An 11,409-nucleotide genomic window follows, 5' to 3' on the forward strand; every position below is an offset into this window, starting at 1 on the left:
ACTTTGGTCTAACCCTGCCATTTTTAAGACAGTGGTCAGGGGTGCTCAATGTGACCCAGGGCCTCTGTGATCTCCAAGGACAACACCACTGCAATACTGACATATTTGCGTTTTTAAACTCATGTTTGCACTAATGATGTAAAAGTGGGTCGTGGTGGGTGAGCTGGAAGGGAGGAAGCGGTGCTGGCAGAAGTCGCTGCGCTCCCACTGCTGCCGCTTTCTTTTTCTTTTCTGCAGTACTGAGGATGGAACCCAGGGAGCTCAGCAAGCTGGGGAAGTGCTATACCTCTGACCTGCGTCCCCAGTCTTGCCTCTCCTGTCTTTCTTTTCTAAATTTGGAGAAAGATGCTTAAGTTGCTGAGCTGGCCTCGAACAAACTTGTGATCTTCCTCCTCAGAGCCTCCCCAGTAAACTGGGATTACAGGCATGTGCCACAACTGGCTGCTCGCTCATATTAACTTTGGTATCAATTAAATGTGTCAACATTTGGACAATCTGTATAATTCAGTGAACCGATGCTTTCCAAATGACAGTACGTATGTTACAAATATCATGAGTAAAATGTCCATCCAAAGATTTTAACGTAATAGAGCCTAAAGTTCAGACATGGTTTCAGATTCCACATTCCAAGTGATCTTTAAAAGATTACCACCCGTGTGATAGGGGAGTTCAATGGTAGGGCTCATGCTTAGCATGCTTGAAGCCCTGAACTCAATCTGCAGCATCAGAACAAAACCAAAAACCAAAAACCAAGGACCCAGGGGGCTGCGGTGTAGCTCTGTGGTAGATGGCTTGCCTAGCATGCAGGAGGCCCTGGGTTCCATCCCCAGCACTCAAAAAAACAAAACACACACGAAAACACACTTGGACATTTAGGCGCAGTATCAAAGAATATTCACAATCACCTTAAGAGGCTATTAAAATGGTATGATTTCCTTCATACCCTTCGGTTCCTTCACAAGAGATCAAAAGCAGCAGACATGAGACTGTAGCTTGTCTTCAACGAAACCAAACGTTAAAGAGACCCGAATGTAAAACAAAGAGAATCTAAATTTTCGTGGAAGACATACTTATTTTTCATGAAAATCTGTGTGAACACGTAATAATCTCACTTTATTCCAATAAGCGGACAGGTTTCAGAATCACTGGGGTAACGCACGTCTCCGCTAGCACGTGCAGGGCGGGCGGCAGCTCGCGGGCGGTGTGCGGCCCAGCCTGCTCGGCCCGGCTCTTCCCAGCGGGCGGGAGCACGGGGAGAGCGCGGCGCCGTCGGCCCGGGGCGCAGCCGCGTCAAGGCTTCGGGTCCGCGGCGCAAAACTCCCGAGACCCCGGGCTGGGCCGGGCCGCGCCGTCCGCAGCACCGCCAGCCCGCCGGCAGGGCTCCGCGCAGGCTGCCGGAAGTCCTGGGGTCGGGTCGGGCCAGCCCCTGGGCCCCACCGGAGCACCGAGGGACGCGGCTGCCCGTAGAGGCCGGTGCCGCGGGCCGGGCGGGCCGGGCGGGCCGGGCGGACCGGGCGGGAAGGGCCCCTGGAAGCGCCCCTCGGCCCGCCGACAAGCCCACGGCGCCTGCGCAGCCCTTGGCTCCGCCCCATGCCCGCCGGGGGCCCCAGCCCCGCCCCTAATCCGTTCCGACGTGCAGCCGCGAGGCGGCGCCCCGCGCGGGCCCTTCACGACAGTGCGGCGTTTTCCGGCCGCCGCGCGGTGCCGACGTGTCCGACGGTCCGGGCGGTCTGGCCATGGCGGTGCGTGCCCGGTCCGCGCGGGCGCCGGCTGGCTCGGGTAGGCTCGGGGGCCCCCCGTGTGGGGAGGGGCGCGAGGGCCCGCGGGAGCCGGGCGCCGGCCGGGGGCGGCGGCGGGGACGGACGGGCGCGGGGAGGAGTCGGCGCCCGCTCGCTCACCCCTTCGCTTTCGGCAGCAGACAAAGTGCAGAAGGACGGGCCCCGGCGGGCCGCGGGCCCCGGGCGGGCCGGCCGCGTGGCGGCGCTTCTGGGCTTTGAGTGGACGGACCTGTCCAGCTGGCAGAGGCTGGTAACTCTGCTCAATCGACCCACGGATCCTGCAAACCTAGCCGTCTTCCGGTTTCTCTTTGGTGAGCCCGCGCTGTGGACGGGAGTGGGAAAAGGACAGTCCTTCATTTCTTGGTTGCTTAGTCAACCTAGCTCGCTCTTCCTGGAGGTGAAGATTGGGTCGCACGAGAGGTCTCAGTTTAGGGTCGAACCTGGCTTTGCCTCCTCCAGGTAGGCTTGGTGGCCAGGAATGCTTTCATCTGCGGCCAGATGAAATAGGGAGGAGAGCGACCCGTTTCGGTTGTGGCATTAAGTTGCCCAGGAACTAGCATTACAGAAACAGACCAAGTGTAACAAGAAGGAACGTTTTGTCTGACCCAGGCCTTGGTATGAGCTACAGCACACTGTGCTTGGAATGGGCTGCACACGTGCAAAGGTTCCCAGTTCTTAGTCCAGTAGTTCTCAGCTGGGACAGTTTTGCTCCCCAGGGAGGTTTGCCAACATCTGGAGGTGTGTCACTACCTGGGGAAGGAGGAATAGGTAGCATCGGTATCTGTGCAGGCACCAGGGCTGCTCCTGTATAGCCTATAAGGCTCAGGGCAGCCATCGCAACAGATAGCAGACCAAAATGGGACTGTCTGAGGTTTGGGAACTCTACCTTAATGCAAAGGGCTTCCTAATCTGAGCAGTCCTTTGTTTATCTGAGTCTGTTTGCCAAGTATCCCTGGAAAGGACCCCCAGAGCATTTTCTGTAGCTCTGTAGGATGCGCCCTTATAACTGTCAGAATCTAACAGTTTTGATAGCATTCTGTATATTTCTCTCTTTTAATCCTCTCTAACCCTGTGAAGTATTATGAGCCCTTTTTCACAAATGGGGAATTGACTTGCTGAGCTGCAAGGGCTGCCAGAGGTCACCCAGCTGGCATGTTGCCTAGCACAGAATAGGTTCCATGATTATTGCTGAATAAATGGCAGAACCAAGGTAAGAACAAGCTGGCCCTGGGACTCGGCACACTTAGCAGTTCTCCTGCATTCCACTACTCCCCCGGCTGAAGCCTCATAGTTCCCTCTCCTGCTGCCTCCACAGCATTCCTGATGGTGCTGGACATTCCCCAGGAGCGGGGGCTCAGCTCACTGGACCGCAAATACCTGGATGGACTGGACGTTTGCCGCTTCCCCTTGCTGGATACCCTGCGACCGCTGCCACTTGATTGGATGTATCTTGTCTACACCATCATGTTTCTGGGTGAGGGAACTGTGGGAGAGATGGGAGTATTGACTGACCTGCCAAAAACACGGAAATAAGAAGCAAGCTGGTAATGTCCAAGTTTGGAGTGCCAGTTTATTTCTGCATGATTTTCATGTTCCTTTATTTGGGTCATCTTAGCTGTGAACCCATAACTTTTCTTCTCAAAATATTTAAAAGTATATAATTTTCGTTTAGTTTTGCCTCATCACAGATGTCTGATGGCTTTGCTTAATCCTAGTCACAGTTGGGCCTATGGTGACCCCAGGGTCTTACCTCCTCTCCTTGTGCATCCCAGGGGCACTGGGCATGATGCTGGGGCTTTGCTACCGACTGAGCTGTGTGCTATTCCTACTGCCATACTGGTACGTGTTTCTCTTGGATAAGACCTCGTGGAACAACCACTCCTACCTGTACGGTTTGGTGGCCTTCCAGCTGACATTCGTGGACGCTCACCACTACTGGTATGAGTCGGGGAATACAGGGGAGGGTCAGTGGATCAGGGTGCACACTAGAGATGGGCCAGCACAGTCCTAAAAACTGTCCCAACAGCATGTTTTTTTAACCATGTTTTGCAAAGCATGGTTGCAAGGTCACGTCTTTGGGATGAATTTGGGAGGGGCAAGGGCCAGCCAGTTGGGAGAGTGGGAGTGACAAAAAGTGAAGTGCCTCATCCCAGCCCTCACTCTTTCCATATCTCCCCAGGTGCCTTGACTATCTACTTCCTGTAACCCTCTTAGAAGAAGAGAAGACTAAAGCCAGACCTAGCTGTTTTCAGATACTTCAAGGGTGCTCATGTGAAAGAGAGAGCAGACTTTCTCTGTGTGAGCCCAGAGGGGAGAGTTAGAGCCAGAGTAGCCGTTGCTGTGAGGCGGAGATCATGTCAGGAGGAGAGGGTCCACCAGGGCTGCTGTCCTGGGAGGAAGTAGCCCTTCCCATCTCTGGCTTAGGTGACCATCTCTTGGGGAGGTGGGGAAAGGATTCAGGGTGGCAGGGTGGATAACTTACAGATTCTTCCCTTTGTTAAGTGAAAAGCAAATGTGAAATGTCCGTAAGATGGGTATATGAACAAAATCTCATTGACTTCATTAACAGTCAGAAGTCACACCCATCGAGGCACACATGCACATTTCCTTTTGCCAAAAAAAAAATGTTTCAGTCCTGGGGATTGAACCCAGGGTCTTGTATGTGCTAAGCTAAGCACTTGATTTACAACTGAGCTGCATCTCCAGGATCCCCTTTTGTAAAACTTAAAACTCATTTAGGATGTCCAGCTCTAATCACAGAGAATTAAGACAGTTTTGGCAGAATGTCCCTGAGAAGTTCCATTTTTTATGACTTTTATACGATAAAAAAATTACCTGTCATTTACTGAGGGCGCTCTGCATGGCAGGCATATTTAAAATTTTTCCTCATTAAAATATAAAATTTACACACGCCTGTAACTTTTCAAATACTCCTCAGATTTGTTCCCTTTTCAGTCATTTTTCTAGCCTGGCCTTGTACTGTTCAGTTGTGGGTAGACACAGTACCTTTATTTTATTTTTACATGGTGCTGAGAATCAAATCCAGGGCCTCACGTGTGCTAGGTGGGCGTTCTACCACTGAGCCCCAGCCCCAAGCCTAGCCTTTTCCCCCTGATTTGATCCATTAATACAGACTCGGTTGTGAGCTAACAGTAAACAATGAACTTTTTATTGTTATGTGCATTTTTTACTTTATGGTGGTATAAAAGCATCCCCGTACAGCCATTCTGGTTTTCACTTTTTTTCCGGACTGGAGATGGGACATGGGGCCTCATACATGAGCAAGTTCTGTGCCACAGAGCTTCATCCCCAGCTGTTTTTCACTTTTGGTACACTGTTGATGAACTATGAGGTAAGCACATGACTATAAAATGTGCTGTGGGTTAGATGATTGTGCCTGACTGTAGGCTAGTGGAAGTGTTCTGAGCACATCTAAGGTAGGCTAGGCTGGCTAGTTTAGGCCGTTCAGTAGGTTGTGTGTGTAAAATCCATTTTCAATTTAATAATATTTTCAATTTATGTTTATTGGGATGTAACTTCATTGTAAGTAAAAAAAAAAATCTATAGTAATACTTCTTTTTTTGTTTGACAATACTGAGGACTGAACCAGGATCTTGTGTGCTAAGCAAGTGCTCTACTTTCATACTACATCTTAGACTGGGTCTTGTCTAAGTTTCCCACACTGGCCTCCAACTTGCAGTCCTTCTGCCTCAGCCTCCTGGGTTGCTGGGATTATAGGTGGGCATTGTTGTGCTGGCTATAGTAATACTTCTTTTATGATTTTAAAGAAATCTATTAAAATAGGCTGGGAATGTCGCTCAGTGGTACACTGCTTGCCTAGCATGTGTAAGGCTCTGGGTTCAGTCTCCAGCGCTGCAAAAAATAAAACCAAAAGTCAGAATTTGCTCATACATTTCAAAAGGGTCTCGAGTCTCCCAGAACCAGGAAGGCGGTCGCAGGTATTCCTAAGGCAGACAGACTTGTCACAATTGAAAGGAGAGGTAGAGCTGTGACTGGATTGGGAGGCCTCCCTCATGTCGACTCCTTGGTGCAGGTCTGTGGACGGCCTTCTGAATGCCCGTAAGAGGAACGCCCACGTGCCCCTTTGGAACTATGCAGTGCTGCGTGGCCAGGTACAGGACTTCGGGACAGGTGCTCCTGACAGCCACTCTGGGCAGCCTGCCTTCCGTGCTCGCTTGCACATTCGTCTGCCTCCCTGGGCTGTCTCCTTCCTTTGCAGGAAGCCAGGCTGGCTTTTCATTTTCTCTAGTCCTTACTCTGGGAGTTGCTCATGCTCTGTCAAGGGATGAGTAGTGTTTGTGCGCTGTGGAACCCTCTTTGAGAGGACAGGTTGTGTCCTCTCAGTGTCTGCTGCTTGTTGGATGTATGAATTTCTAAGATGAATAAATAGAGGAGTGGATCTGCCCTTCCTTGGGCCCCGGACTGAAATCAGAACTTGTTTTTGGTGGTACTGGGGATTGTATCTAGGGATGCTCTATCTCCAGGTTACACTTCCAGTCCTTTTTTTTATTTGGAGGTGGGGTAACTCAGGGGCACTCAACCACTGGGCCACATCCCTGGCCCTGTATTGTATTTTATTTAGAAACAGGGTCTCACTGAGTTGCCTAGCACCTTGCAGTTGCTGAGGTTGGCTTTGAACTTGCGATCCTCCTGCCTCAGCTTCCCAAACTGCTGGGATTACAGGCATGCGCCACTGCGCCTGGCCCCACCCCCATTCCTTTTTATATTTTATTTTGAGACAGTCTTGCTAAGTTGCCTAGGCCAGCCAGAACCTGGGATCCTCCTGCCTCAGCCTGCCAGGTGGTTGGGAGTACAGGTCTTACTTTGTCCATGAGTATTTTGGAAAACAATATTCTCAGGGCTGACAGTGTAGTTCAGTGGTGGAGGACTTGCCTAGCTTGTGCAAGGTCCTGGGTTTAATCCCAAGCACTGCAGAAAAAAAAAGAAAAAGCATGGTTCTTTTTTGTTTGAACATTCGTGTTGCATTTCGTGTTTGCAGATCTTCATTGTGTACTTCATTGCGGGTATCAAAAAGCTGGATGCAGACTGGGTTGAAGGCTACTCCATGGAGCACCTGTCTCGACACTGGCTCTTCAGTCCCTTCAAGTGAGTGGCAGCAGGGTAGAGGCCTTGTTGGAGCCTGGAGCACAGCAGGTGTCTCGGCTCCTGCGGTCTGCAGTAGTGGGTGCTGCTGCCCCTGTGCTTGGGTTTGCCTCATGACATCTGTCCACTCATCTCCCTGCTCAACAGAGAGCAGTCAGTGATATTAAAAGATCGAGTTCCTGCTGCTCCTGGGAGACCTGTGGTGTACGTGGGCAAGAAGGGAAAAGAAACAGACAGGAAGGGGCTAAACCAGGTTCAGTACCCCAGCTGTTGCCCCAGCTCTCAAGATGGGCAGCTGCTGTTCCTGCTCCAAGCAAACCATTACTGCCAACTCCGCCCCAGGGGTCCACCTTGATTTCTTTCCTCCGTTTCTCCCCTCTTGGTTTAACTTTATTTTTCCTCTTTCCGCTTCCTGAAGTTGGGCTCAATATGTTGGCAAGCATTCACCTTTTAAATTTCTTTTCTTTCCTGACCTCTTGAGGAACCCGTGTCCTCACAGTGCACACTTCTCAGGCAGATCTGTGCTAAGAAGTCCGCCCTTGCTGTTGACGTAGGGTAGGCCAGAAAAAATGGAATGCCCCGGGCAGTGTCTCTGTGGGCGGTCTGCCCCGTGTGTGTTGGCAAGGACAGGGCCGCACAGGCATCTTGCGTTGAGTGTGCTGTGACTGTGGGTCCCTGTGCCTGCAGACTGGTGTTGTCTGAAGAGCTGACCAGCCTCCTGGTGGTGCACTGGTGTGGGCTGCTGCTGGACCTCTCTGCGGGTTTCCTGCTTTTCTTCGATGCCTCAAGAGTCATTGGCCTCTTCTTTGTGTCCTACTTCCACTGCATGAATTCTCAGCTCTTCAGCATCGGTCAGTATTTGAAGCTTGGAGGGAACGGGAGCTGCAGGTTGAGGGAGAGACTAGTAAGAGCCATCATTTGGGAAGTGGTGGTGGGAGCAGGGCTGAGTTGAGCCCAGTGCTGTTACTGTGCAATGGAGTGGATGAGATGAGGGTTGGGGCTTTGGGCTCAGGTGTTATACACGGAGTCTCCGGGAAGAGTCCACATCCTGTAGCTGAGAAGTGTTTTGTGGTGGTGGTGGTGGTGGTGCAGGGGTTCCCACTCAAGGCCCTGTGTGGGCTAGGCCCGTGCTCTGCCCAGTGGTGCTCTGCCAGTGCTTGATTTAAGTGGCGCATCTGGGAGAGGCCTCTTGGGAGGGTTGTGGTCCAGGCCAACCCTGCACCTCCCTTTGCCCCTGCTTTTCTAGGTATGTTCCCCTACGTCATGCTGGCTAGCAGTCCTCTCTTCTGCTCCCCTGAGTGGCCCCGGAAGCTGGTATCCCACTGCCCCAAAAGGCTCCAAGAGCTGCTGCCCCTCAAGGCAGCCCCTCAGCCCAGTGCTTCCTGCATCTATAAGAGGAGCAGAGCCAAAGGGGCCCCGAAGCCAGGGCTGCGCCACCAGCTGGGAGCTGCCTTCACTCTGCTCTACCTCCTGGAGCAGCTCTTTCTGCCCTACTCCCATTTCCTCACCCAGGTGAGTGGAGCAAAGTGGCAGAGGTGCAACACTGGGAAGGAGGGGCTGGTTCTGCAGCCCTCTCTACGCAGGAAGGAACTGGCCCGAGAAGCTGATCCGACCCCTCTGCCCTGCCTCCCTAGGGCTATAACAACTGGACCAACGGGCTGTACGGCTACTCCTGGGACATGATGGTGCACTCCCGCTCCCACCAGCACGTGAAGATCACCTACCGTGATGGCCTTACAGGCGAGCTGGGCTACCTCAACCCTGGGGTGAGGCGTCAGACACTAACAGTAGCCCATTCCTCAGAGTCCTCTTGATCTTCAGGGTCTAGGGAATACACACACCACAAAGTAAAACAGATTTGGGTCTCTGCTCTTTCTCAAGAGTCAGATTGAACATTGTTTTATGTGGGTGGAGATAGGATGCCTGCCACTTTTTTGCATTGTGATTAGATTTAGGAAAAGTAAGTACCATTAGCCCAGCAATGAAAAATTCATACTGAGGCAAGTGCTGACTTTTTTCTGGCTGAAAGGGGCAGCAGGCAGGGGTCTCTTCATGCCATTGGCAGTGCATGCCTGTCGGGAGGCTGGAGATGGTTAGGTGGGACTAATGTGGGGTTTGGGTCAGGTATTCACACAGAGCCGGCGATGGAAGGATCACGCAGACATGCTGAAGCAGTATGCCACTTGCCTGAGCCGCCTGCTTCCCAAGTACAATGTCACTGAGCCCCAGATCTACTTTGACATATGGGTCTCCATCAATGACCGCTTCCAGCAGAGGTGGGCAAGGGGAGCAGGAAAGGGGAAGCTGCACAGCTCTGAAGCCAGGCGAGCTGCCTGCTTTGCCTTGTCTAAGTCCTGGTGTCTGGCTGTGGGCATTGGTGGTGGCTTCCAGCAGGGGGCACCATCATCCTGAGTGAGCTGCTGGTCCTTTACAGTGCCTTCTCTGCAGTGGACCAGCCCTGTCTTCTAGACTCTCCCCTCTGCCCTGGACTGGCAGTAGCATGCTGACATCAGCTGTTTCTTTTGTCTGAAAACCCTGTCCCCTCTTCCTTGCAGTGATGAAAGGAACAGTAGTAGAAGTGGCAGTGGTGGGTAGTCACGGCCTCCTTGGAACGAGGTCTTTCTTTCCTAAGGCTTTTTGACCCTCGCGTGGACATCGTGCGGGCTGACTGGTCCCCCTTCCAGCGCACACCTTGGGTGCAACCACTGTTGATGGACCTGTCTCCCTGGAGAGCCAAGCTGCAGGAAATCAAAAGCAGCCTGGACAACCACACAGAGGTGGTCTTCATTGCAGACTTCCCTGGTAAGGGGCCAGTGGGGAGACCTCGCTGCCTTCCTCGTTTCCTCCGTCCGTGGAAGGGCCCTCCAGGGTGATGCATGATATCTCCTCTGGCAGGGAGTGAGTTCACTCTACTGTGGGGTGGGATTGTGGGGTGTTATCCTGGCAGGGCTGCATTTGGAGAATTTTGTGAGCGAAGACCTGGGCAACACTAGCATCCAGCTGCTGCAGGGGGAGGTGACTGTGGAGTTGGTGGCAGAAGAGAAGAACCAGACTCTTCGGGAGGGAGAAAAAATGCAGGTATTTTTCTGGGATTAACAGTGGCAGAAAGTTTAGATGAGTAGGGTTTGTCAGAGCAAAGTGCTTCACGGCAGTGGGACTGCAGTACTGCAGTAAGGTTTTCATCTGGGGCATAACTCGGTGGCAGAGTGCACACGTGCTCAAAGGCTCTGGGCTGGGAGTAGCCTCCTCCAGGACCCCAGAGGTCAATTACTTTAGACTCCAAAATAATGAAACGGGCTGGGGGCATCAGGCTGGCTAAGCCAGGTTCATCCTTCAGCTGCCTGCTGGCGAGTACCATAAGGTGCATACGACATCACCTGGCCCTTCCTGCTACATGTACATCTATGTCAACACTACAGAGCTTGCACTGGAACAAGACCTGGCTTATCTACAGGAATTAAAGGAGAAGGTGGAAAACGGAAGTGGTGAGTATATGAAAGGTTAGGTTGAGACAACCCCTGGTGTCAAGAAATCAAGGTCATGATAATCTAGCCATTTGAGAAGGAACTTGCAGCCTCCCTGTGGTGCACGTCCATCTCAGTGATTCCTTTTTTTCTGTCTTCTGGGCAGAAACGGGACCTCTACCTCCAGAGCTGCAGCCTCTTTTGGAAGGGGAAGTGAAAGGGGGCCCCAAGCCAACACCTCTGGTTCAGACCTTTCTTAGACGCCAGCAAAGGCTCCAGGAGATTGAACGCCGGCGAAATACCCCTTTCCATGAACGACTTTTTCGCTTCTTGCTGCGAAAACTGTACATCTTTCGTCGCAGGTGAGTTCTACCTATAGTTGTAAGCTGGTTGCTTCTGAGGGCAACACTAGACTGCTAGGAAAGGACAGCCTATCTAAGCAGCAGCCTGTGTCTGATGGCCTGTCCCCTCATCCTGCATTCTGCCAGGCTATATAGGGAATGGGGCACCCCCCAACTAGGACAGTCACTGCGGGGAGATTCTCAGATACCTGGGGGAGACTGGTTAGGACCTGGTGTTCCCTAGGCCTTTGGCTGGAATTTGTTAAAACCGGAGTTTAGACTGGTTAACTTTTCTGTTTTTCAGCTTCCTGATGACTCGAATTTCACTCAGAAATCTACTATTAGGCCGCCCTCCCCTGGAGCAGCTGGCCCAAGAGGTGACCTATGCAAACTGGCGCCCCTTTGAGACAGATGGCGAATCAAGTCCTTCAAACACAGAGTCTTCAAATTCCAATCCTCCTGAGACAAATGCTGATCCTATCCACTCAGAATTGTGAGGGTACCTAGATGTTTGATGCATCTGTGCTACATTTTTTTGAGACCATTCAGATTTTTTTTCTTCTTCAAAGTCCCTTTTAATTCAGCTATAGCTTGGATGAATGGAGTCAAGAAAATAAAGATATTTTAATCCAAGACTGAGGGGCTATAAAAGAGGTCGCTAAATGTGCTCTTAGGATAAAGGGGTAAGAACTGAGTGAAAAC

At 51.9% G+C, this 11,409-nt stretch overlaps 1 protein-coding gene across 3 annotated transcripts; it reads left to right on the forward strand.

Annotated features, from left to right (window-relative positions):
* Nucleotides 1-1,620: 1,620 nt before the first annotated feature.
* Nucleotides 1,621-11,340, forward strand: Ggcx (gamma-glutamyl carboxylase). Of its 3 annotated transcripts, none has more exons than XM_047523097.1 (15): nt 1,621-1,779; nt 1,916-2,089; nt 3,094-3,252; nt 3,551-3,716; nt 5,833-5,911; nt 6,799-6,905; nt 7,590-7,753; nt 8,149-8,414; nt 8,537-8,668; nt 9,027-9,178; nt 9,535-9,704; nt 9,850-9,980; nt 10,240-10,387; nt 10,533-10,728; nt 11,012-11,340. In XM_047523097.1, the coding sequence occupies exons 1-15, from the start codon at nt 1,737-1,739 to the stop codon at nt 11,202-11,204; spliced, it is 2,280 nt and encodes a 759-aa protein (XP_047379053.1). In that variant the 5' UTR covers nt 1,621-1,736; the 3' UTR covers nt 11,205-11,340. The 3 variants fall into 3 exon arrangements, with proteins under 3 accessions (XP_047379053.1, XP_047379054.1, XP_047379055.1); XM_047523098.1 differs by having other exon boundaries at nt 1,622-1,779; nt 1,919-2,089; XM_047523099.1 differs by lacking the exons at nt 1,621-1,779; nt 1,916-2,089; nt 3,094-3,252; nt 3,551-3,716 and adding exons at nt 4,028-4,202; nt 5,435-5,516.
* Nucleotides 11,341-11,409: the final 69 nt, after the last annotated feature.

Source organism: Sciurus carolinensis, chromosome 13 (assembly GCF_902686445.1).
Source record: "Sciurus carolinensis chromosome 13, mSciCar1.2, whole genome shotgun sequence".
In the NCBI taxonomy this organism is placed as follows: Eukaryota; Metazoa; Chordata; class Mammalia; order Rodentia; family Sciuridae; genus Sciurus; species Sciurus carolinensis.